Raw genomic sequence first — 26,626 nt, forward strand, 5'->3', positions numbered from 1 at the left:
TTGCTATTAGTTTTTGTATTTTAACATTTCCGCTCGGGGGGTTTATCAGAAACATGAATATTTTATTAGGTGACATTCTGCATATTTTTATTCTATATTCTTTTCCCAAATAGTCTAGTAACGAACATCGTTTTTCCTGGTAAGCAGGGCATATATTTAGAAAATGGTATTCATCCTCCATTACTATTATACAAATTCGGCAAATTCCTTCTGCAGGTTTCTTGAGTGGTCTCGAATAACGTCCTGTCTCTATGGCTAATTTGTGGTTGCTAAGTCGCAGTTTTGTTAGGGCTATCCTGTGTCGTGTATTGGTGACCTGATGTAGGTAGTCTTCACATTTGTACTTGTCTATCGTTTTGAATAACCGGTAGGTTCTCATTTTGTTGCTTTGGTTAGCATCTTTTCTGGTGTCGTTATTTATTTCACGTAGCCATCTTTGTAGTTCGATATCCTTGAGTCGTTGCCTGATAATGTTTACAATTCCTATGTCTACATAGTGTGCTTTCATCCAGAGGTCTCCTAATCCTATCTGTTCCAATGAGCCTTTGATATTTTTGCTCCAGAAAGCCTTATTGTCCTTCCATTTAATGTCATTGTATACTATTTGGGATAATTTGTATTCATTTTTGGTTAAGGTTAACCAGAACTTAAAGTTCCTACATTGAGCATCAATTGACATTGGGAATCGTCTTGTTTCAGCCCTGCACGCATTGTTGTTGCAGTATTTGTTAACTCCCAGCAACTAATTTAGGAATTTATTTTGAACTAATTCTGCTGGGTCCTTTTCTAATTTCCCATTGCAATCAATCCCCCACACGTCACTTGCATAAAAGAGTATGGGAGATATCAGTTAATTTTATATTTTCTCTGAAGTGGTTTCCCATTTCTTTTCGTAATTTATAGAGTGCTTTAAGTGCAACTTTCTTCCACTCTTGTCTAGCGAGATTAAAGTTTCCAAAAGAACTCATTATGAGTCCATGATGTTTATACAATTTGACATTTTCCATTTCATCAGCGCCGTATCTGAACAAGTAGTTGTTTAAAGACTTACCACAATTGTTAAAAATCATAATTTTTGTCTTGTCTAAATTTACACTTAAATCGGCATTTTCACAGAAAGATTCCAGCTTATTAAGGATTATTTGGAGGTTTTTTGCTGATCTAGAGAAGATCACTAGATCGTCCGCATATAAGAGACAATTTATAAATCTATCACCTAGCATAATCTCGGTTGGACTCGCCGTATTTAGGAATTTTGGTAAATCACTTAGAGCCTTGCTTTACCCCGGCAAAACAAGTAAAGGCTTCGGTTAATTTGTTATCAATTTTAACTGCCGACTTATCATTTGAGTACATGGATATTAAAACGTCAAGGAAACGCCCGTGCACACCTTCTTTTCTCAGCTTGTCGAATAGTTTTTGTCGAGGTTTACAGTGGAAGGCTTTTCTAAAGTCAACGAAGCATGAAACGAGTAAATTTCGGTGTTTCTGTGGCTTAGATTTCACGTATTTGTCAATAAGTATTTTTAATGTGAAGATGCTACCATCTGTGCCGTGCATTTTTCTGAAACCACCTTGTTCAGCTTTCAAAATTTCTTTCTGAACCATGAAGTCGTACAGTCGATTGTTGGGGATTGATGTAAAGAGCTTGCCTAATGCAGAAAGCAAAGTGATACCTCGGTAATTTTCAACTTTGGATCGATCATCCTTTTTGTGAATAGGCACAATGAGGCTAAAACTCCAAAGAACAGGGTATTTCCCAGTATCTAAGATTCGGTTAAATAAATTTACTAAATGCCCTTTGATGGCGTCCTTTCCGATTTCAATTACTTCATTTAATATATTATCGATACCTGGAGATTTGTTTGCCTTCAGTTTATTAACTGCAGCTTCGAACTCTTCATCAGCTATTGGATAATCAAGTGGGCCTTCCACTCTTTTGTTAGTGTGACTTTCCATATTCGTCTCTGGATCTAGTATATTATTGAGAGGGGTTGCATTCTGTTGCTTAAAGTATTTAAAAAACTGTTCCGTACTCACTGTTTCAGTTCCATGTGTTTTTCTTTTTCCTAAGTTAAATATTTTTCCTATTTGTCGCCAGGTCTCTTTAGAGTTCTGCATATCGATATTAGAGATGCCTTTGCTAATATATTCCCGTTTCTTCCGTTTACAGGTTTGATTGAACCTCTTCTTTTTGTCGCGCAGTGGTTGTCTCAGTTCTGAATTATTAGGGATTTTAGAAATTTTCTCCCCGAGGGATTGCAAGTTTCCTTTTTCTGTTTCGCATTCCTGATCGATAATTATAAGTAGCGCGAGATACTAGAATTTAACTCATACAGTCCTTTAAAGGTCTTCGTCTGAAAGAAACTTGAGTTCGGCCTTCTTCTTTAAAGAATCGGCCAACCTGCCTTTCTGAAAACGAAAGTCCAGATCTCTTAAAATAGCAGTCCATTGTCCACTGTCTGTCGTAAATCTCAACGGTCGCTGTTGATGGCCGTGACTTAGTGAGCGATTTGAATGCGGCAGGGTATCGATTTTGGGCCGTGCGTTTTCTGAGCTTGCACATTCAATGGCTGGCTCAAAAGTGGCTGTGTAGAGCCTTTTGTCCCCCATAATTTATTAAGACATCCGTGGGCCTTTACAGCAACTTCTGATTTCCGCTTCTCATTCTGAGAACTGTCAATGCATAAGATGGGCTACGATCAGCAATTTGGAGCATTTCTACGCCTCGCGTCCTTCGCCGGTGAAAGGAAATTTATCACCCGCCGGCTTCTTTCCAACGAATATACCGATTACTAAATGGTCCAAGCATGGTCCCACTGCTTTGCTGGTTCGTGGATATGATCCACCGATTGATATTAAGATCACTATTTATGTGCATCCTCATCCTGGCCCTACAACTCAATAAGGGAAAGGTTCGAAAATTTCACCATACATAGCTAGATGAATGGATGGATGGATGGATGGATATAGCAAAGAAATGTAGCAGATGCAAATAGTTCTACCTGGTACTTGGTGATTTGCAGTTATCAGCCAGTGTGCAATATTTGGTTGCAGCAGCTGCAACCGCCGTCTTAAATTTGTATTCCATTGGTTGATTCCACTAAAAGAAAATGACAGGACATTGAAATAAATAAATAAAAGTAAAATAACTTTTTAACGGTTTAGTGTATTCTTTGATTAGGCAACGAAAATGGCTCAAAAAATCGAAAACCACCTAATTCATACCTTAACTTTCTTGACAACCCAACGTCGACTTTCATAGATAAATAGATAGATAGAGAGACGGATGGACCAACGCATGGACAGCCAGACAGACAGACATACAGACAGACAGGCAGGCAGATAGATAGACAGAACAAAGAAAGAGTGGAGGGAACAAGGCAGCATTGCATAAATCCCAAACATAGTACAGCTAGCCCTATGTATAAAAATATCGTTCCATGTCAGAACGAAGCTTCTAACCTGAGATATATTCAGCCCATGTATTTCGAAATGGACCGATTGCCTAGTTTCCTTGTCAGATGGAGTCCGCGGAACTGAGGCAGGTGAAGGTGGGGGCGGTTTTGCACCCTTGTCAAGTCCTTTAAAAAATAGAAGCATATCAGATTTGATACAGACACCATTAATTGGTACAAACTTTGCATGGTACAGTGAGCGATATCTCAGTTGTTTTTGTTTCTTATTTGGAGGTACGTAGTCCTAATAAATGAAACTAATCGATGTTATGTTCATTACTACCCTACGTACAGCTTGCAAAGCGAAGCAATAATTAAAACGACACTACAACAAATGAAGTGTGACTGTGATGGGTGCCTAGAGGACAGTGGAAACCAGCCTTTATTCAATATAAAGACAACTTATACTAAAAAATAAAAGGAGTCATAACAGTCTCATTAAAATTAAATGACAAACAACAGAAATGTACAAGACTAAATGTTATAGGTAAAGACCAAAAATATACTAAAACTGATAGAAGAAATCGTCAAAGATAAATACAATCAACGACAAAGGACTAAAAATTTGTCCATGAAAACACTGAACGGGAAACGACAAAAGCCAAAAGCAAAAAATACAAGGTATAAAAAATAAGTTACAACAAAAAGAAAAATAATGCAAAAGAAAGCAGAAAGTTACACTGGAATAATACGTCGCCCGCTACCGAAAAAAACAGTGGTAAAAAAACCCACCGGGCCAAAAAAGCGACTGGAAAACGGAGTCCTAAATCGAAATGCGACGCATCACGTAACTATTTCCCCAAGGCGAGAGAACTTCAAAAACAATTGGGTTTATAGTAAAGGTACAAATTTGCATATACTCAACAAAATTGCAGAAATTCTTGTGAACAAAAGACTTTCACTTATAGAACAAAGAGAGATCAATGACATGATATAAATGCTTCGAACCGCAATGAATCGAAAACGCTTTGGAAAGCATTTAATCACAGCGGATCTTAAAACGATCAGCCAGCAATGAGATACCAGAATCTTTTGAGCCCTTAAGAAAGGAGTAGACTAACTTAACTACCAAAATGTTACTAAGAAACATTTGTAGCCCTCGTGTCTTAGAAAACCATAATTTGCGCTAATGAGCTATTTGGCGATAATTTGAAATAACGATAACGTTAACGATAACTATAATGATAATGATAATGATAATGGAAATGTAAATAATTGTAAAATTTTAGTAGAATACCTGATCAGAATAGAAGAAAAATTAAACTCAATCGGCTTACACTTTTCGATACCTCAATAGTGCTCACGGGATGGTGAGCAGTGGCCAAGATAAAAACAGTAAGTAACCATTTCTTAAAAATTTACATCATTTTAGAATTCAGCACGTCACAATATTGATTGTTTCCGTCAACAGTAACTGCTTAGGAAGATTTATTAACAAGGCCGGAATACATGCCATTCTTGAGAATAATTAGCTTTCCACTTTCCAGCCTTAAGGTTCTTCCTTGGAACTGACACTTATCACACTGGCGCAGCAACTAATTTTGAAATCCTTTATGCATGTGCAACGCTCCAAAACAGTAGCCTTAGCAAGAACACTAAATCTGAAGTTCATTTAGTACTCTTTAAACGTTGAATTTTATGACATCGCATAGTGCACATGCTTGAATTCTTTTCTGCAACATTAATTGTCATTTAAATAACTAAACAGCCGATTAAAGTAAAAAAACTAGGCCAATTGAAAATTTAAGCGAATTTGTTTTCTACATTTCATAATACAAAGTTTAATTGAGCCCTGTTCAAACCGAGCAGCTTCCGTCCTCCGTTAACGAAGTTTGCATGCCTCGCTACCTCACATATTTTGTAAAACGTGCTAAAAAAAACGAAGGCCAAAAACATTTGCAGTTCCGCGTGGACAGAGTTTCTGGCATGTTTCAACAATCATGTATATAGGCTTTTTGTGTAAAATGGATGTTGAGTGGTGAGTTGTTTTGTTTGGATGTGAAATTACAGTCGAGTAGGCGAATTTAGCACTCTTTACGTTGACGTTTTAATCAGTTAGATTTTTGCTGTCGTTCTAAACTGAAGAGAGAGGGTGTAAAGAACATGAGTCAAACGGAAAATGTTCTGATAGAGATCACTGTGCACGTAATTTCAGTTTTAGTTGTTGATTAAAATTGTTGGTTATTGCTTGCAAGGCTTGCTTGTTTACTACTGTTAGCTGAGGCTGTTTTATCACTGTAAACTGTATACACTAATGACGATTAATTTTGTACTTTATGCAGAAGTGTAATTATCCTTGATCATTAAACACTGAAATATTCCAATTTCTGCAAAAAAAAAAAACAAAACAAAAAAAAACAAAAACGCATTACCGTAGTTTGGTCTTCATGGTAACACCCGCTTCAATGAAGATTTAACTAGTTGTTTCCAGATAAGTTCTTAGGGTCATAAGGTTTAGTCGTGTTTTCTTCTGTATTCAAAAGTTATCAAACAGGCTAAACCCACTATTTATCACCCCGGTCTAGACAGGTAAGTAAAAATTCATCAAATTAAATGCACTTCCCTGATATCATATAAGTCATGTAAGAAGAAGATCACTTTCCATCAAGGAATCTACCATGCACTGTTCTTACCTTGACATCTGTCGTCAATCAAAGGCAAGCCTTCATCGCAATCGCATTTGTAAGAGCCATACGTATTTCGACACTGCATGGTGTCATCCTGACATTTAAAGGTTCCCTCCAAACACTCATCTATATCTATGAGGATTATAAATATGGTTGTTACGCCGGATTTGATCTGGCGCATAAAATGGCAAAATTATTACGTCACAATCTATACTTAACTGGTCATATAGTAGTTAATCCTAGAGAATTTTCCATGCACTGTTCTTACCTTGACATTTGTTGTCAATCAAATGCAAGCCTTCATTGCAATCACATTTGTAAGAGCCATACGTATTTCGACACTGCATGGAGTCATTCTGACATCTGAAGGTTCCCTCCTGACACTCATCTATATCTATGACGATTATAAATATGGCTGTTACACTGGATTTGATCGGGCACATAAAATGGCAAAATTATTACGTCACAATCTATACTTTAATGGTCATGTAATTAACCTTGCGGAATTTTCCATGCACTGTTCTTACCTTGACATTTGTTGTCAATCAAATGGAAGCCTTCATCGCAATCACATTTGTAAGAGCCATACGTATTTCGACACCGCATGGAGTCATCCTGACATTTAAAGGTTCCCTCCAGGCACTCATCTATATCTATGACGATTATAAATATGGCTGTTACCCCGGATTTGATCGGGCACATAAAATGGCAAAATTATTACGTGACAATCTATACTTAACTGGTCATATAGTTGTCAGTCTTTTCAGATGTTCGATCAAACAGTGCTGATAGATGGTATCCTTCCATTACAGAAAGGGCGTTGTTACCTATTTATATGCTGTAGATAATCTACCAATCTAAAACCATTACTTACTAGTTCATGCTCAAAAAAGTTACAACCAACTAAGCTGTTTACTTACCGTTGCATGTGAAGCCATTACTATCGAGGGCAAATTCGGGCATGCAAGAGCAAGAGTAGCCTCCTATGGTGTTGTTGCATTCCTGGTTGCATTTGCTCATATTAAAGGTGCACTCGTCGATATCTGAAAGGAAAATTATACCCATTGCAGATAAGCAGAAGAAAAAAAAATCACGCAATTGCAAAACAAAAGACTGTTTTGTTTTGCTGGTTTATTTCTTTAGTCTTATATTGTAGGAGAAAATGTTGTTGCTATTAATACTTTTTAGTGTTGGATAGACATATAGTAAATACCCTGTCTTTTAACACTCATAACTTGTTTCTCTATTGAGCAAACAACTGTAAACTTCATTTTTGTGTTTGTTTCATTTACGACAGAATAATTTTGTATGACACGTCTTTCTTCACGTGGCTTAATGTTTGCATGGAAACAGTATTTTTACGACCACCTTTTTCAAAATGAGAACTGTTCAGCAAGATTTATTGCCACAATAATCATAGTTTTACGCTATGTTTCTGCCTTTTTTTTGTTTTTATTTGGTCACTGATCCAGCAGAACTAAAAGCAATTCTCTGTTGTATGACGTAGTCGATCCACTTCGTGGACGTCACAAGTAAAAGTTTTAAATTTGTTTTATACACTCTGAGTTCCATTGTCACACGTCCTAAACTGGCTGGAGGTGAGAAGCCAGATTGCCCCTTGTTGCCGCGCACTTCCCCTTTGCCTTAGCGGCAAAATGACAACGAAAACGAAAAAGAGAAGCGAAACTGAGTAAAGATTAGCATGTATACTATTGCTCAAGTAACGAGATAATGAGCATACCTGTGCAGGTTTTTCTGTCATCTTTCAACTCATACCCGGTTCTGCAAGAACACTTTTCGTTTCCATCAGATAAGAAGCAGATATGATTGCAGCCAATTGAATTATTTTGACATGGGTCCTTGGCTAAAAATAGATAAGTCACATATTTACTTTTCTCTACTTAATTTTAGCACCAGGTTACGAATCAAATTAAATTTAACAATAAAATGACTTGGCCGAGAACTCAACATAAGAAGAGGGCTTGCCTGACAATATTTCAAGAATTTTATTTCAAGTTAACCTAGTTTTAAATTCCAGCTGAGGTAATGTAATAAACCGAAATTGCTTCTATTTACCCGTATGAAACTATACCTGCTAAATGAAATCATTGTTCACTATATTATAGCGGAGCTCAGGCGCGCGAAGCTCGCCAGGGGAGCACCATGTGTAAGAAATTTGGGAAATCTATCGCAGCGAAAATTTGTAGTTATGACGTCAGCGTATGCCCGTCCGCCTGTACAGATTGTCGGAGTGGAGGTGGGGAGGAAAGACAACCTTTGGGGATGGGGTGTTCAAGCAAGTTTCCTTGGCGGGAAATCGCATGGCCAACGTTACATTTGGAAAGCCACGTTTTTCTGTCAGAAAATCACATTGACTGTCATTGGTTTTTATGCTCAATCAAAGCCAGTTTAGCTAAACGATGTCATTAGTTTCAAAAGGTCTAAGATCTTCGTCCAAAGACTGTGAACAACAGTCGACGTATAAACTTCATTACTTCTCGTTATTTTTATTATTATTATTATTTTTTTACTTGAGGTGTTTTGTCCTGTCCTTTCCCTCCTATTACGATCAGCGAAATTGATTGACTGTCTGCTAAATTACGAATTACGGTCTACGGGTCTCCGAGAGGAAAGCTCGATAGTGTTGTTTGGCAAGCTTGTAATGGCTGGTCAAAAAGTATAAGGGAGGGTGGGCCAGAGCAGAAAGGGGGTGGGTCATCAGTTTTTGAGCCCTTAGCAAGGGTTGGGTCGTTCGATTGTCAGTGACCCATTGGGGGTGGGTCATCCTATTTTAAACAGGAATACGCACATTGTTAAATATATATATTTTGATGATCCAGGGCTTGATCCTGTTGAAATAGCTAACAATAAATTCAAAGCATGGCTGCTTTAACGACGTACAATTTTATCTTTGTTCGTAAAATACAACTGTTAAACCGAAATTAAAATGATAAAAAAAGAAATGTCAGATGAAGCTCAGATGAAGACGATATCCCTCTTGCAAAACTTGCCTCTATAAACAGTTCGAGTGACAGTTACAGCAATGTGCCATTGAGCAAACTTCGCAACACATAATTTGATGGCACTAGGTTGAGAAACTTTAAATAATAACAAGTCACTAATTAAACATGGCTTACAAAAGCTGAAAGAGTTAAATAATATTCTCGTTAGTTTTACATGCTTTTGTAGCTAGTTAAGAAACAAACCTAACCGTAAATCAACACCACCACAACTTCATATACAAATGTGGTATAACTGGTTATATAACAAAAAAAATCTTTCATCAGGAGGTGGGTCATGTAAGTTTCAGCCTTCATTTAGGGGTGGGTCAAATAGTTTTGTGCCAAAAGTAAGGGGTGGGTCATGTGTTTTTTATCTGCCGCATTTCCAATTGTTCCGGCCCACCCCACGATACTTTTTGACCAGTCCCAATGGGATTTGTATCTGCTTAGCTAAGCGACGATTTTGTGCGAAATGAATGATTGTTGATTACATAACTGTCACCACGTTCGAACTCCTTTATTACCTTTTATACGAACATTTATGTCAAATTGCTTAGCAATTTGTCTATCCTACTACGAAAGATGTTTGTTGCTTGTCTTGTTTCTCCTATTTTTCCAACAAAAGTGAAAGAAAAATTGGCATATCTTCTTTAACTTCTTTCAACTGTTTTGTCGTTTCGACAAGTCGTGAATTCGGTTTGAATCTGAAATTGCTTTGGACTAAAAAATGATTATATGTTTCATCCAAATGTTTGCTATCCAATAGTTCACTTGGATGCTGACACTCTACGATCTTCCTGCTGTCGCAATTTTTTTAAAATTATTGAAGAAAAGGCAAGCAAAGTCTGGACGGCTTAAATCCTGACCGGCTCCGCTTTTATAAGTTCACGGTGAAGTTTACAAGAGATTGACGTTTCGAAAATTGTCGCGAAGAGCAACGTCTCCTTGCTAAACTAAGCACGATTCTACTTCGTCATTTGTTTAAGTCGCTAGTAAGTCACGTGAGATAGAGCGCGGGAACCTTGAACATTCAATATGAGCGTTGACCTTTGAGCGTTTACTTTGTTCTTGAATTTATCGACAAGAAAGTCTGCGAGATCAGCTGGAAAATGAACAAAGACAAGGAGAATTCTGCACTCGAGGACGACTTTTTGTTTGATGAAGGGGAAGAGCCAAAGAGCCAGTACGAACCCTTTGTTTGCTCTTTTACAAACCATGAGGACAACATGGCAACGATGAGCAAATCGCTCAAAACGCTGCAAACACAACCAATACGGGAAACTAAGGGCTCCGAAATGTCAGAATCTGCCCGAAAACGAAAGCCTCCCACAACAGGGGAAGGTTGTTTATCAGAAGACACTGATACAGATGAGCTCTTGGCTGTAAACAAACGCCAAAAACCAGCCCGGATGAGGGCAATGACGCCATGACTGACGCCACCACATGCGTGGAAAACTATGACGAAGCCGATACTTTGCTCCATTAAATCACAAAGTCACTCACTGACACTGAAAAAACCCGCTCCGAAAGAATCGGAGAAACTTTCCAAAATCGTCAACCTGAGGTGGCTAAACAAGCTTGATGAAACAACTCTCCAGGAAAAATTGGAAAAAAAGAAAATGACCAGTTGGTCATACCAAAGGTCAATCCTGATATTTGGCGCCGTCTTGATAGCCCTACAAGGGGCAAAGATCTTCGCTTATCAAAGTTACAAGCTGCAATCTCAAGAGTCGGTAATATTACCGCACACACGACAGATATGTTGTTGAAGGCTCGTGCTCAGGGCAACAAGCTTGATATGGATGCCGTGATGCGATGCCACACCGATGCACTAGGTCTCCTTGGACACATCAGTTTCTGAATTAACCCAACGCGCAGACGCGATGTTTTTTTCCCAACCTTGCGCAAGGATTATGCAACACTTTGTGCGTGTCACGTACCTGTAACGAGCTGGTTGTTTGGCGATGGGTTGCAGACTCAATTGAACTACCTCAGTGCTTCTATTAAGATTAGAAGCACAGAACGTACCTCGGCGTACAACCGCAAGCGATCTTTTAATAAGACAAACACAACTACCCAGTCGTGAAGGCCTTTTTTAGGCAAAACACCACAGGGCAACCACGCGTTCAACAAGTCGGCTCCAAAACAGAACCACTGGAAGAAGCGAACCGAACCTGCAACGGTCCGAAAAAGACTGGTGCCATTCTTGTTGATTTGAACACCATTCAGGAACGCAATTTTGAGACTACCTTGCCATCGCTTTGGAATACTTTCCATCCCAACAGTTCTCCTTCTTATTAAAAAAATCACAAACTTTTAAGGTATTTGTAGTAAAGCTATTCATCTTTTGTTCTTTTGATTCATTTTCCTACATTTTTCGGTGGTTTCAATCCAGGTTTGACATTCACAGCTGTGGTCAGGATCACACTGGTGGCTAAGCAGTATTTTAGGCAAAGTTTAAAAAATGGTTTAATTGCCAGTTTTTTCCTTTGTTCAGGAATGAAACTGCTTAGGCTTGGCTAAAGATATATTATGCAGAGAAAAAGCACCTTGTGCCGGCTTGGGCATTGATTTGTCGATTTGCTCCTCTATTATTTTTTAATACCGCAATTACAAAATTGTATTCAGTAAATATTTAAGTTCCACAATAAAGCTGGTACACCTATTTTGTGTGTAATGTCGCAATGCAAAGTTCATTGCAAAGTTGAAGTACTCACGTATGCAGCTCTTTAGATCGGTGCTATTTACTTTGAAATCTGCATGGCATTTACAGATGTATCCACCAATCGTGTTTTCACATATCTGCATACAATCACCCACTGGCGAACATTCGTCTGTGTCTAACAAACATAAAGGACATGTGAGCTAAGGTATCTAGCAATTTTCCTGCGCAATCCGGGCAGACAATGTCTTCGGCCGATTTTGTGAAAATCAGCACAGGCGCCCCAAGCTCACAACGTGATTTTGCAACGCAAATTATTATGTAATAAGAGAGTTTAATAGTGAAAAGACTTAAAAAATTAAGTTACGTCGAAAAAAATGTCTTTTTGGTGCAATAAAATTTCCCTACCTCAAAAAAAGAACTTCAGCTGTTTAGGAATCTTTTTATCCGTGAATGAGGGTGTGCGCCTACCGAGGCATTGCGCTAGCCAAATGTTGAATTTATTCAGCTGCCCTGATTGGTCCAGTCGAAATTATCACGCACCGGCAAAGCTTCCAATCAATCAGAGCAGCTGAACATTTGGCTCGCGCAAGGCCTCAGTAGGCGCTTACCCTGATTCACGGATAAAAAGATTGATTAAGGACTTTTGCTTGTGAAGGGAGATCAAATTGTGGAGTGATGTTCGGCTCCGGAGGTGACGAGTGTGCAACCTTCAGTTCGCTTAAGAGGGTATAAACGAGTACTGATTTCACTATCTCATGGCAATCGACACAAAACAGAAGCGAACGACTTATTTGAGGTGGCGAAAGTTCATTGCAAGAAAAAAGACATTTTTTCAACGTAACTTGAATTATTTCATAGGTACTGAGATTTATCCACGAGAATCAAAGCGAATAAAATTCGTACTGATTCTAAACGTAGCCAATCAGGAACACGAACGACAAAATTTTCCTGTGAAGAAATATCGTTCGTCCAATCAGCAACGCGAACGACGAAATCTCACTAGTGATGGATCAACGTATCGAATGGAACGTAATCCGACAGCAGTTGCACAAAAACCGCGCGCTTTGAAAAATGGCCGAGGGAAGGTTTGCTTCCGTTTGATCAGTTGAGGGATTTATTTTCGAACAAGAAAACAGAAATGCCGCTCAAAAAACTGAACGAGATGTACGATTGCTTGAACGACTTTGAAGACGAAGGTCGAAGACAGGTAAAATGGAAGTTATTCCAGCGGTTGAGCTGAATGAATACTGAACACATCAACCAATTTATCATCTCCGTCCACACTAAAGACGGCAATGAATACGAGTAGTTTCCTTCGAAGTTTAGTACCTAGCTTGGGACGACAACTGAAGAAAAAGGGCTATTCCGCAAGCATAACAAACGACCTGGTATTTGAGAAAACAAAAACAACTAAAGAAGCAAGAAAGGGAAATCAACCCAAAGCGCGACGAACTAAAAACACTCTTCACTTTGGACAATTTGGCATATCTGAAACACAATAATAAATAAATTGTCGGTTGGGCGATTTTAAACCATTGTTTATTGCTTTCTTCGCCCACTCTGTTTGTGCGATATAAGTTTCTCTATCAAACACTACCACGAAAAAAACCTCAGTACCTATGAAATAAACACATTACAGCATGGAAAATGCTTTGTACGATTTTTATTCACTCGTTGTTTCGTATCAGAAAACGAACGAGTGAGCGCAGCGAGCGAGTGAGTTTTCTGATAGTACTCAGCTCGTGAATAAATATCGTACGCGCGCATTTTCCATGAGGTAATCTGTATTTGTAACTCTTTTCAACTCTTTTGAACTCTTTCACTTTTTCCTCCATGTGTGCCAATGTGACCAGAATCATGCCAGTTTACAGCATACATCTCTTATATTGGACATCCATGTTTTGATCAATTGACACCTGTCAAAACAAGGTATCCGCTGACCAGTATCGCGTGACCATATCGTGGGCTCAAGCTTAGAGCTCACCGAGGTCAGCTCTTTTTTTTTTTTTTTTTTAAGTTGACCGTTGACCAGGTACAGGTTTTCGATTGGATTGTAGGCTCCACCCAGGTTAACTCACCTAAACACAAAAGAGGCTTCATTTTTCGCGCTCTTTCTATGTTTCGCCGCGGCTACTACATCATACAAAAGTTTGCGGCCATACTACATCAACTATAGTTTATACACAGTCCACGCTCTTCATGTTCAGGTGGGAAACAGTTTGGGAGATGTCTTCTTTCTGCATTTTTCGCTGGTTTCAATCCACTTTGACAAATCAAGATATTTGTGGTCCACACTGGTGGCCACGTAGTTATTTAAACTTAAAGCTGAGTGTTTATTTTTAATTTGCTTAGAGCTCTTCTTTCCCTGCATTGCAATTTTTGGCATATCTTTAGAAGCTCTGATAAGGTTGATGATGCCTGGAGGACCTATGTCTAGAACAGAAACGACAGCCTGGGAGAGATAAAGAGAACAAAAACGACAAAACAGAATACCAGTAATACCCTATACTTATTGGAAGAAGTTACTCCACAAATTCTTTCCTTGGGCACTAAATTAAACCTTTAGTTATTTTTACGGATGCGTTATTTACTATGTTGTTTGTTTTGCTCCAAAAAGAGAGCGAACAAGAGCTTTTTTACTCCGTTTGCCCAACTGGTTTTCATTTTGCCTCGGCAGTGACAAGAAAATTTGGCCTTATCTTATAAACACGTACTAATCGCAATGAGTTCTCGTAAAATTAGCTTGTGTTTTTAGAAGTTTTTTTAAAACACCCAAAGGTTACTTTAGTGTTGGAGCGGATTTTGTTTGAAGTTCGTCCTTTCTTGGTTGCATTGCCGTATTTCGCCGATTCTTGTTCCAAGCAAAGCTGGCGTGTTTCAATGAAATACATCAAAATGTAAACGATATCGTTTTCAGAGATAAAGTGGAATAAAGAACTTCAGTAAAAAACTTTTTTGAACTTGAACAATTCTTTTCTAATGGCTTGTAATGTTAGCGTGATAACTATTCAATGGATTTAACAGTTGACTCTAAAATGGCATTTTTACTTTTCCATTCGCTCGCAGGGGGTGTGCTTGTTTTCTCTTAAAACCTATGCGGTTCAATAAAATTCATTGCCAAACTGGTGAAATCCAAAGTAAATTTCACTCGAAAAACCGATATCGTACTCATCGTCTCGTGATTCATGCGATATCGGTTTTAAGCGTAAAATTTACCGTGGAATTTACTAGTTAGGCAATGAATTTTTCTGTAGAAGAAAGCAAAGAAAATGACTTAAAAATGAAAGCACCAACCCGAAACATCAAAACGCGGACAATTCCGGCGAAACATTTTATTTTCACTAACCCTACAGGCAGTAATCATAAATAACCAGGGAGCTCCGCTTTTAGGCTTGGATAAATCTGTATATTACACAATACTTCTCCTTGCAAAATCGCGTTGTGAACTTGGGGCGCCTGTGAAATCAGGGGATATTTCCGGAAGTTGACGAGGATGGCTATATTATTTATTCAAGATATCGATAACAAAGCGCTATTGCTAAATTTATTTGCAGAAAAGGTGGAAAACCGCCTTTATGTCTTGACACACACACCACACACGCATTAAAACAAAATTAAATAAATAAATAAATAATAATAATAATAATAACAAAACGTAGTTGATACTAGTACATTGTTTCAAATTTAGACCTGTTTAATTCTTGCTGCGAATTACGGCATTAGTTACAGCACATTTAACAGCCTCCTTATTTCTGCATTTGCAACACAGTCTCTGTAAGTTTCTTTTAAGATCTAACACAATTAACATAAGATACACTGAAATTGTTCTGCATTAATATTATGAAAACCCCTTTGAAAAAACCTGGAAGTTTCACTCACCATTGCAACTCCTCTTGTCTGGATTTAAAGAATAACCGGGATCACACTCACACAAAAAAGATCCGTGAGTGTTCACACATTTATGCTGACAACCTCCTCTGTTTTTGGAGCATTCGTCCACATCTGGAAAAAAATGGTACACCATGTTTGTACGAACATGTAGAAAACCCTTGATTACCTTTATTGAGCGTTTACAAAACATTGTGAACAAATTTCTGGGGGGCCTTTGCCCACACCAAGTTTGCTGCTGAGGTATTTGTATGTCGGTATACGAGAATGGACACGTGATCTCTAAGAGTTTCTAGAGGCTTGGGAACTAGCGTGTGGAAAAGAAGTGGCGGCCATCTTGTTGCCTTTCTGTTTGCTGTGACTTGTGTCCACGATTTGCTGCTTTGGAGAAAATTTTGTTTTGTTTTCTCCTGCTTTGAGACACCGAGGAAAGTTTTCTTTTATTTTTGGCTGGTACTGAATGTTTGAAATTATGAATTTGTTTGCATTTGTCCTAAAGACAAAACCGATTGCAATTTTCGTTTCTTTCGCTATTTTTTCAGGTGTTCCTGAAGGAGAGTTAGCCAACATTCATCGGCCGGAAGATTCGGTGCGGCTTACACCACATTGGAGTCATTTAGTACTCTTGCAAGCCAACATTTGTGGCTTGAAATGTGCGGGTTGCACAACGAAATCTTAAAGTGTCCGATAGGTGTCACAAAATGAAATATATTTGTGCTCGCATTAAATTGAACTTGACCAATTGAAATAATTTTTATTAATCCCAATTATACCAGGACCGCGAAGCAGCCTGCCAGTATAATTGAAATTACATGAACAAACGAAGTGAGAAATACAGGCAGAATCCCAGTTATTGTGTTACGAGCCACTCTTTAACACGTCTAAAGAAAACAAAAAAGGCCATACCCCCAGGGTAAGGACAGATATGACGTAGTACCATAACTCTCTGCGGCCCTTTAAACTCGTGTTTTGCACATATAATAAGCTGCATTTGCACGCTGAAATTTTAAGCAAGTGAGTAAATGACGCCGCTTTTCCCAAGATCCAACCCTCTAAGGTCCAATCGGTCAGTTTGGAACGTGAGCAATGGCGGACTGTGAAATCCTAACCTTAAACTCAAAGTAAATAGCCTTTGGGTACAAATCAAAGCTTAAAATTTTGCCACTCAAGTGTTGAGCAACCACACTTTCAAAATCTGAAGAAAAAAAAAAGTGATTTTTTATCATAGTAGTCTTAGCAGACTTCCCTGGAGGGGTTCACAGTCTAAATAAAAAAGATTTTGATGGATAAGTAAAGAGTGCAATGTCTAAAGTAGGGGATGAGTATCAGGGAAAGGCTGAGGGGATGCGATGCAAGTGTGGTTAATCTTTGGGGCTAGCAGCAAAGCCCACACATGTTCGCATTGCGTACCTATTATTATTATTATTATTATTATTATTATTTCCTTTTTCTCGCTGGAAGCGATATCAATACAAAGCATGTAAGGTGTTAATTCGTACTCGTCAATATCTGGGACCAACAAAACAACGTTGCTATTAAAGTGACGCGTTAAAATTACATTCTTACGATAGATGCACGGTTTAAGTTAAGAGACGTTATCCAAGCTACTAAATCAAGAGTTTTTTTTCCTTTACCTGTACACTCAATTCCATTTCCAGTTAAACCGACTGGGCAAGGACCACATTCGAAGCCTGACTCGTTTGCGGGAGGCTTTAAATCGCTGCATTGGACACCCGGATGGCATGGCTGAGAATTTTCCTCGCATGCATCGAGGTCTACCTCACAAAATGCACCGGTATATCCATTTTGACACACACAAGGTAGTACATTGAATCTTTCACTCTTGTTGCCAATATTAGTGTCTATGTCATTTTCCTCCATAGAGAAGCAGGTCCCTTGATTGTGACATGCGCAGAGGTTTATAACCGGTCGAAGAACCGTGGCTTGGTTGGAGTCATCGACTATCACAAATTCCACATCGATCTGGTAAAAAAAAAATGGAGGGAGTTTGGGTACTATAATAATGTGAGGTTTGATTAGAGTTGACCAAAGATTGCGATCTTTGGCTGCTTGTTCAAACTAACGGAAGTCAGTATACTTGCCATAAACACCTAACAAAAAAAAACAACAACAACAACAACAACAACAAAACAAAAAAAAGCCAAAAAAACAAAATCGCATGGGTTGGGTGGGAGAACAGCAAGTCTCTCACCTTTGCGTTCATCCTCAGCGTTGATAAATGAGCACATAAACCACTCGTAGAAACGCGCGACAATACTACACTTAGTCTTATAGAAAATATTGTTGTATACAACTTGAAAATGAGTTGGTTGTCTACGAATTCCAACTACTGTACAAATCAACGATAGCGTAATCACTCCAAAAGACCATTTTTGAGCAGAATGTTAACTGAGTAATGAATCACATACCATTGGTTTTTTTTCTCTTTTTTTCTTTCTGTTTTTCCTTCAGTTTCATTTAACTAAAATTTATTTTCATACCCTGTCCGTCGAGCGGAAAACAATATTTCAGGACAAGCCGAAGATAAAAAAAAAACAACCAAACAAACCAAAACAAACCAACAACAGCAACAACAACAACAACAACTAAGCTTCTGAATTTCTTTGAAAGTCATAATGGTACAGGTTATTGTTGAAATTCCTCGGAGAAATGTAATACGTTAACAACGCTGTCTCTAAGGCCCTTTTGTACTATCCAAAGTTTCTGCTGTATATTGGTAGTGTTCAAAACGGCCACAGTTGTGGTAAAAGACAAGAATAATCATTTCCGTAAAATCAGAGTTTCACTTTCCAAAAGGTGAAAATTTGATTGTTCTGACCTCCATGGCAGCAATGAGAACCACCTATGACTGTTTCGTTAGATAATATCAATAATTCCACAATTGCTGCGCAAGTTCTCTTGAACACCGGTTTATATTTGTGTATTTACCTGGTCAGTGGTTACATTCCATGTCAGCGCTATTGAGGATGCGTTGATTGATATCCTAGCCCCGCTGGGAAGACTGCCATGGACGCTAAATGTCATAGAATCGTTGTTGGGATCCATTGCAGTAACAGTTATACTGGCCGTTGTGTTAACAGTGACGTCAATTTCGGTAGGTCCAGATATAATCTTTGGCGGAAAATTGTCTGATAAAGACAAACATTAACTTAAACAGAAACGTTCTGTTTTTACTTTACCTAATGATATATGGGAAAAAAGTATTTGTTAGGTTCTTGCGTAGTCTAATGAACAAAATGTAGGAATATGCCTAAAGCGAGTTCCAAAACTGTAACCGAACAATGTAAAGCTGTGGATTCCGTGGTGTCGAGATAGTGTCTCTGTTAACAGCTATACTAGTGGTTTTGTTGTTATCAGACTATAGTAAGCTCTAGTCCTGATCCACTATATCAATTTGAATTTTAGGTTAAACAGTTTGAACAATCTGTCAGTCTTTCTTTGAATCAAAGCTACTTCTTTATGCTCTGACATTGACTAATCACATCTTAACTTACGTAATTCTTCAGATTCCTTTATTAACTGCACAGCTACATGTTTCGTACTCTCCCCCACAGATATGTCACCAGTGGAAGCTATGTCAAACAAGCAGTTAACATCTCCTTGACACACGGCGTCTGCTTGCTGCCTCAAAGCGTCACTTACGAAAGTTATATTTTCATCAACGAAAATAGGCACAAATGATGCATTCCAGTATGTGCTAGTGGTTTCCCCAGGATCATAAGCAAATATGGATGTGCTTTCCGTAACATTCCCTTTGAAATACAAAAATTCATTTGTTGCTAAACATCTCATCAATTGGCGTAATATTATGCGAAATAAAAAAAAGTGATTTTTTCTTTTAATATAATGTTAAGAGAGATGGCATCCATTCCCAACTCCAGCACCTGTTTGCAAGCCTCGGATCAAAAATACAAATTCTATGACAGTATTTTTTTTCTTAAAAAATGATTTACATTTGCAACCCTCTACAATACAGTTAAAGGAAGGTTGAGATGGTCTTGTCAAAATAAGGAATTTCCCAAAATACGCCGTCCTATCGATAGAACACTGAGCTTACAACAATCATCATTCGCACCCTGCTTCCTTATCTCAGTCAGCAATAACATTCGTTAATTATGGCGAAATTCTACGGAAGTTCTTTTTGAGCTAGTTGCGGTACTTTCATAGACTTTTAAAATCTCTTTATTTACCACCGGCAACACGAGCTAAAGCAGGAACTGCTCATGGCTAATGTTACTTACAAAGTTGCCCGAAGAAAAAGTGTATTTCTCTTCCAGTGGCGTTGGCAGGGAGGGTTGTACCATCAGGTCTCAAGAAGTCATCGAATGGATCATCATTCCAAGTTCCTAAAAGGCCTTTAGTAAATTTCTTGAATGCCTCAGGAGCAGCAAATACAATTGACAGTGATTTTGCAACTTCCGTTACTTTTACAGAAATTCCAGACGGAAATGTAACAAGGAACGACTTGTTTTCAGGACGTGATACAGCCACTGAACCGTTCAAGTTTAAACTGACGTTTGTTAAAGTTTCGAAGTCTTGAAATTGTTCACCATCTACCAACACCTTTAAGCCTCCTGAAAAAGAAAATATGGCAGACATTAAAACTGACACACACACAAAAACCTAAGTTGCAGAAAACAATACTAACCTTCCTCCTTAAGAGAGACCTGCACAGCGCTTGCATTTACTTCTTTAGCCACAGCTGCAACAAAAATAGTAGCGCTTCCTCCTCCTTTGGCTAGTTTTGTTCGAGCTTGTAGCTGAAAGCGTCCATTACTCACGTCCACCATGGTATACTCACCAAGGCCATTGAATGTATAGTTTCTTCCATCAAGGGTCACAAAGTGAGGATCTCCCCATAACCAGCCTGCAGAGAATTGAAATATTTGCCATGTTTCATAAATGAAATGCGATTATCATCGCTGTCATCATCATCACTCCCATTATCAGTCGTGATTCGTGCCACGGGACGCTTTAGGCCACTAAAAAGCATTTCGTAATAATAATAAGAAACTTTAGGGAAAGCTTGCTCTCGTCGACCACTCAGCCTCCTGAAATGTGTAACAGGCCAGACTACAGTAATGTACCGAGGGAGGTTTGAAAATGCGCACTTTTCTGACAAGAAGATCGCCAAACGGCAATAGGTTGTGGGGCTCATATAAGCTTCTTCCAAATCCTACTGATATTGATACATTTCTGGGGATTGATTCGTTAAAAGGGATACTTACTCCACACGGGTGGCCTGTACTTTTCGCAGCCTTCAGACGGTCGCTTCTCGTAAAATCGATTGCACAGTTTGGACTCCACACAACAGTATCTCTTGCCCAGGACATCACTGAATTCATGCTTCAATCTCAGTGATTTAGTAGCAAGCCTGTGGTATCGATCAATGACACCTCCATCTGGGTATCCAGTTATTAGGGCACCAAATCTATTGAATTTGATTTCGTAGCAACACTCTCGTCCTCTGCTGGCAGAGGAAGGGAATCTGGTGTACACACAATAAGAACTCGTTCCTTTTTGTATGATCCTCTGGAAACGTTCATCGAACCAAGCTTGTCTTATAGTGCACGGGCACGGTTCAACTGCGTCGGAATAAGATGCTGGATCAGGTTGGTTTTTAAACCAACGGAGGCACTTCAGTATTGCGTTTTGTTCTCCCTTAGAATTTTCGAGTCTGAAGAACCACTTTCCTATGATATCTGTATTTCCTGGAAGACGGTCAATGCGTTCTGTTAATACTGTTCCTGATCTGCAAAATAGTAATAATAATAATAATGATAGTAATAATAATAATAATAATAATAATAATAATAATAATGATGATGATGATGATGATGATGATGATGATGATAATAATGATAATAATGATAATAATAATGATAACACTGTAAAATACTATAATGTTTTTTAACAAAATATATATTTTTTAATACGAACGCTAATCAAACTAAGAGAGAGTTATAACCAGTGAATAATGTTATTCGCTCAGCAATAATCATACAAAGGCAGGAACCCATGACCCGGAGCCTACAACTCTACTGTGTTCGTGTCACGGCGTTTTCACAGACCGATTTATTTTTAGATTGAATTTCCCGCTAATGAGACTCCCACAGGAGCCCGATGACCAATTACAAGAAATTAAGCTGACGTCATAGGGTCACCGAACCGGAACTGCCTTTGTTTTTTTCCGGAAAAGATAGTCTAAAAATAGATCGGTCTGTAAAAAAGCCGTTACATAGGCCTGTATGGGAGCTGTAGGCTCCGGGTCATGGGTTCCTGTATTTATAATATAATTCAGTCGAGCAAGAAATGAGAGGAAAGTGTTTCTTGAAGGAAAGACAGCAGTTTCACTACGAGATGCGTTAAAATGAACTTATTGAAGTGTAACTGTCTTCTTGTAAAAGAAAAGTCTCCGCTTACGAGCCAGAAGGCTCATCAGGCTGGCGCTTATCTCCGGTTTCATTAGCATGAAGCGACTAGGAGTATTTATACTCCCCCCTGGATGGGATGCTAGTCCATCGCAGGGTTACCCCCAGCTTTACGCCGGTACCCATTTATACACCTGGGTGGAGAGAGGCACCGTGAGAGTAAAGTGTCTTGCCCAAGAACACAACACAATGTCCCCTGCCAGGCCCCGAACCCGGACCACTCGATCCGGAGTCGAGCGCACTAACCATGAGGCCACCACGCCTCCCACTGAACTGTCTTCTTGTAGCGTGCGCGATATGGCTTGCTGTCCAGTTAAAAAGCGATGAAACGTATGTGGGCATCCCTTCATTTAGACATTTTAACCTTAAAGTTTTTCGCTTAAGATATTTTTCCTTTGACCACTGTATGACTAATATCGTTGTCGATAAGAGTACAGACTGCTGAATCACTTTCGATTTGTTAAATTCCACTGGGAATACAAGCCCCAAAAAGGAAACTATTCATTATCCTGTGACATCAAGAAAGAGTGAAAATGTAGTGATGATTGTCGCAGTGATGCATTATTCTGCTAACAACATTTGGCGTAATTGAAAGAAAATCAGAAAACCTTTGGCCATAAAAGCTGCAAAGCTAAAAAACAGAACATGTTGAAATGATACCTTTCGTAGTTAAAAATGGTTCCATCTTTGTCTCCTGCATTCCAGCCAATAACTGGAAGACCTCTGTAGTTCGTGTAGTGTTTATAGTTGGAGCTAACAAAACAAAAACATGTCCCCAAAATGAAAATACGCCGGTAACCACGGATGTGCATTACTCCTTATTACAAAAATTTGGGAGACTAATTTTGTTTTGAACAAAATTAAATTGGCAGTTTATGTAACAGCTTTTAATGTCCGACATGTGTTTAACAAATACTCACGCACTGTTCATCAGCGCATCGATGCTCCCGTAGACTGCAAAAATCAATAACCATACAGTGCTTGCATTTAAGTTAACAAGAAATGTGGTACTCACACATCAGTTGGGGCAGACCACTGTATACCATGCTCGGGATAATTATACATGGCAAACGAGTAAACTCCATCAGTAATAATTACCGCCTGAAACGTGTTTTTCTTAGAAGAAGAAAAACAAGATAGACAAAAAGTAGTAAGATGTGCAGTCAAAGCAAAACGTTTACGTCTGCGATGCAAATATTAGTTGCTATCACATGCATTGCATTGGTCAGACCGTCTTTGACCTGGCAGCCCACACAGGCAATTCAAGCATTGAACCTTCTTTGATCCTTCTTTGATATAAACTACTGCGTCGTCGTTGTGACACAAATTGAATTCTTTTCATCTGCATGTAAATACGACAACGGAGTATATATTATACACATCTCACCAAACTGTCGGAAAACGTGCTATAATGCTGGGGGTGTAGCTTCTCCCACGTAACAACCAGTGCCCAAGTTGCTTCAAACTTCGTTGCCAGAGGCCTCGTGAGAAGCTTATTGACATCATTCGTTGCCTTACTTAGCGTTTCGTTTGAGCCTGGCACGGAGTCAGAATACACGTGATAAAACACTTTTGGAGGTCCATCAACAGAAGAACCCGTGCAGTCTACGTTGCTCCAATATGGGGCCAACATTGCATCATATCTGAGCCAATATCTCTGTCCAAATTTGTATGGCCATCGGTTCATACGTTCTCTTTCAAACTGGATTGCTCCATTGCAGCAGATCTGCGGGATTATTACAGACAAAGGAATTCTCAGTATGTTTTGGGAAAATAGGAACTGATAAGTCTTGATCCAATCGTTCTGAAAATAGTTACCGATTATGCGTCCCGAGTATATACTTCAACCTGGCACACATAGATATTCTTAGTCCCAGGAATTGAAATTCCTTTTTTTCTTTCCTGACAGGAAATAATTCCGATTTTTTTTCCTTCTGCCTGAAAGGAATGCCATGCACTGTATGATGGATGCATAGCTGGTAGCCCTTTGTTTTGACGGATCTATCGCTGGTACTCAGTCAACGCTAATGTCACATTAAAGATCGATCACAGTTAATCATGATAGGGTATAAGGTGTTAAAGAGACGAGCTTCTTGAAGCAAAAGCCAAGGACTTAAATGTCTTTAAAGACGAAAAAATTGACAAGCTTCGGTTCGATATGTCTTTGGATAACTATTTCATGCCTAACTGAAAGTTATACACAGCCATTTAGAATACAATAAAGCGGTTGTACTTTGGTCGGATTGTATTATGCTCTATTTGCGTGCGTTACCATCGTGCATTCATTGATTGTATGGGCCTATGTTTTTGAATGACATGGTGTAAGGCAGTTATCTAATGCTATTTTGTGATATACCATGGAAATCACATTGCATACATACGAGCCTTAAGGCGAGAATAAATGGTCAGTCATGTGATGCGCTATCTGAAAACACTTCAACCGTTGCATAACTAGTACTAGTATTATACTTACGTAAAGTTTCGTGTGCCGTTTACCAAAAAATGCCATTCCCCCATCAGGAATAGCTATTTTCAAACACCTTCTCCGTACATTAATGATATGTGGGATAGAAGAATCCCCTGCGGCATCTCCATAGGGGTACATAAGGGAAATTGGATCTAGGTTTTAATATAGACAACACGTTAGTCGCTAATGTAATTGCTTTCAGTCTTTTCTACCAAATTTAAACGTATTTTGCTCTTAGTTTTGACCATTGAAATTATTACGTTATTCAGTTAAAAGTCTCTTGACGTGAGATAACATCCTCAAATATATCTCTTGAAAAAGGCATATCACCCATAGCGAACCATGGATATATCAAATTGGTACGAAATAACCGATTGTAATACAGAGGAACAACAAACCATAATCAAAACAAGTCAAGAAGGATAATTCATGCAAATACTTGACAGTTCACTGAATTTATTCTGATATCTCGCTTGCGTGTAAATCCTTCCTGGCACAAGTTGATCTCAATCTATTCTGTTAGAAACATGCTAAAACTAAGTTGTCCCTTAGATTGAAGTGCGTTCGTGGAAACAAAACTCTATTGAAACCAATAAAAACGAGAATTCAACCTAAATGTTTTCATCAATTTGCCATTTTATGAAAATGTTAAATACGTGAAAAGATATTGTCCTGTTTTAATCCAATTTGGACTATTTCCTGAGGTCTTGAGAAAGTACGAAATCCAAGATGGCTAATCCTGATCCCAGCGCAGCGTCACGAGCTTCGCGGGCTGAGGTGCACGATAACACACTTTGTACGCACTCATTCTGTCCGTCCATTCCGATGACAAAATTGGGGTCTGTACGAGTCGGCACATGATCCCAGGACCGCAAATTAACCCCAAACTGTAACGCAAATGATCCCAAATTATCCCGGAACGAAAATGATCTCCATTTTGGACCGCGACTGATCCCGAAAAAAATCGAGGAATGGCACGGAGGGTGGAATAGTATGGATAGAGAATTAACGTGAAGAGCGCTTTTTTAAAATTAAAATCACCTTAAATCATGGCTCACACAGGATTTTGCCTTCTTACAGTTTTCCAGAAAGACTGAATTTTCTTTATTACCACACTGTTATAAATTTGCCACATTTAATTATCGGATACAATCATCAAAAACCAACTTGGACGCAATTCTAAACTTATTGTGACCAGGGGCCCGTTTCTTGAACACTGCGAGTGTTTGCCAGAGTTGTTCGAATATCCGGACTGTTTATTTTTTTAATTTTTTTTTCGCGTTTCGTCGTTTTGCAATTACTGGTCACGCGTGACTCACACTCAAATACATTTGAATTTTTAAGACATGCATGCTCAATAAGAAATGTCCCTGAATCGAGGCCGCTGGCAGACCCGATTTTTCTAGGAAGATCGAAAGAGGATCTTCTCACATGGGCCCCTGGTCACACTCAGTTTAGAATTGCGTCCAAGTTGCGGCAAATTTATAACAGTGTGGTATAAAACAAAATTCAGTCTTTCTAGAAAACGATAATGAGATAGAAACCTGTGTGAGCCATGATTTAAAAGTGATTATTCCACCCTCTATACCATTACTCACTTCTCACTTTTTTTTCAGGATTATTTGCGGTCCAAAATGGGGATCATTTGCGTTCCGGGATCATTTGCGGTCCTGGTATCGATTAAAATAAACTTTGGGGATCATTTGCGGTCCCGTACAATCCCAAAAACTGAAACCATATTTAATTCTTTATTCCTTAAGCTTTAATCTAACCTTGCGTCGGTGTGGTGGCTGGCATATTAGTAGTTTTAGCCGTTGTCGCTAAAATGTGAGATAAAATAAAATAAATGCAAACTAAAGGAGATATTTCAATACTGATATTAGTTGAATGCATGCATTAATAGATGGAGATTGTGGAAAAGTGTGGTAAAGGCCTTGTTCATTCCATTCTCTGGGCTTGGTGTTAATCCAAGAGACTGTGGCCGTGTTGAGCGAGTCAAAGTTCTTTAAGTCTGCTTTACGGAGATTCTCGTAAGGTGTAAGTTAGGAATCCGCTCGCTTATAGTAA

The 26,626-nt window shown here is 38.8% G+C and overlaps 1 protein-coding gene across 1 annotated transcript in view; it reads right to left on the minus strand.

Annotated features, from left to right (window-relative positions):
- Positions 1 to 26,626, minus strand: part of LOC138028769 (uncharacterized) — a 70,018-nt gene that overhangs the window by 9,890 nt on the left and 33,502 nt on the right. Inside the window, exons 17-36 of the mRNA XM_068876381.1 lie at positions 26,332 to 26,379; positions 24,566 to 24,711; positions 23,480 to 23,818; positions 23,108 to 23,208; positions 22,753 to 22,845; positions 20,890 to 21,413; positions 20,310 to 20,528; positions 19,903 to 20,235; positions 19,156 to 19,413; positions 18,590 to 18,789; positions 17,275 to 17,623; positions 15,632 to 15,754; positions 11,805 to 11,927; positions 7,827 to 7,949; positions 7,006 to 7,128; positions 6,613 to 6,738; positions 6,354 to 6,479; positions 6,092 to 6,217; positions 3,466 to 3,584; positions 3,006 to 3,103 (exon numbers count right to left, since the gene is read on the minus strand). Of these exons, the coding sequence (XP_068732482.1) occupies positions 3,006 to 3,103; positions 3,466 to 3,584; positions 6,092 to 6,217; positions 6,354 to 6,479; positions 6,613 to 6,738; positions 7,006 to 7,128; positions 7,827 to 7,949; positions 11,805 to 11,927; positions 15,632 to 15,754; positions 17,275 to 17,623; positions 18,590 to 18,789; positions 19,156 to 19,413; positions 19,903 to 20,235; positions 20,310 to 20,528; positions 20,890 to 21,413; positions 22,753 to 22,845; positions 23,108 to 23,208; positions 23,480 to 23,818; positions 24,566 to 24,711; positions 26,332 to 26,379 (3,697 nt within the window). The remainder of the gene's footprint in view (positions 1 to 3,005; positions 3,104 to 3,465; positions 3,585 to 6,091; positions 6,218 to 6,353; positions 6,480 to 6,612; positions 6,739 to 7,005; positions 7,129 to 7,826; positions 7,950 to 11,804; positions 11,928 to 15,631; positions 15,755 to 17,274; positions 17,624 to 18,589; positions 18,790 to 19,155; positions 19,414 to 19,902; positions 20,236 to 20,309; positions 20,529 to 20,889; positions 21,414 to 22,752; positions 22,846 to 23,107; positions 23,209 to 23,479; positions 23,819 to 24,565; positions 24,712 to 26,331; positions 26,380 to 26,626) is intronic.

This window comes from Montipora capricornis, chromosome 13 (assembly GCF_036669925.1).
Source record: "Montipora capricornis isolate CH-2021 chromosome 13, ASM3666992v2, whole genome shotgun sequence".
In the NCBI taxonomy this organism is placed as follows: Eukaryota; Metazoa; Cnidaria; class Anthozoa; order Scleractinia; family Acroporidae; genus Montipora; species Montipora capricornis.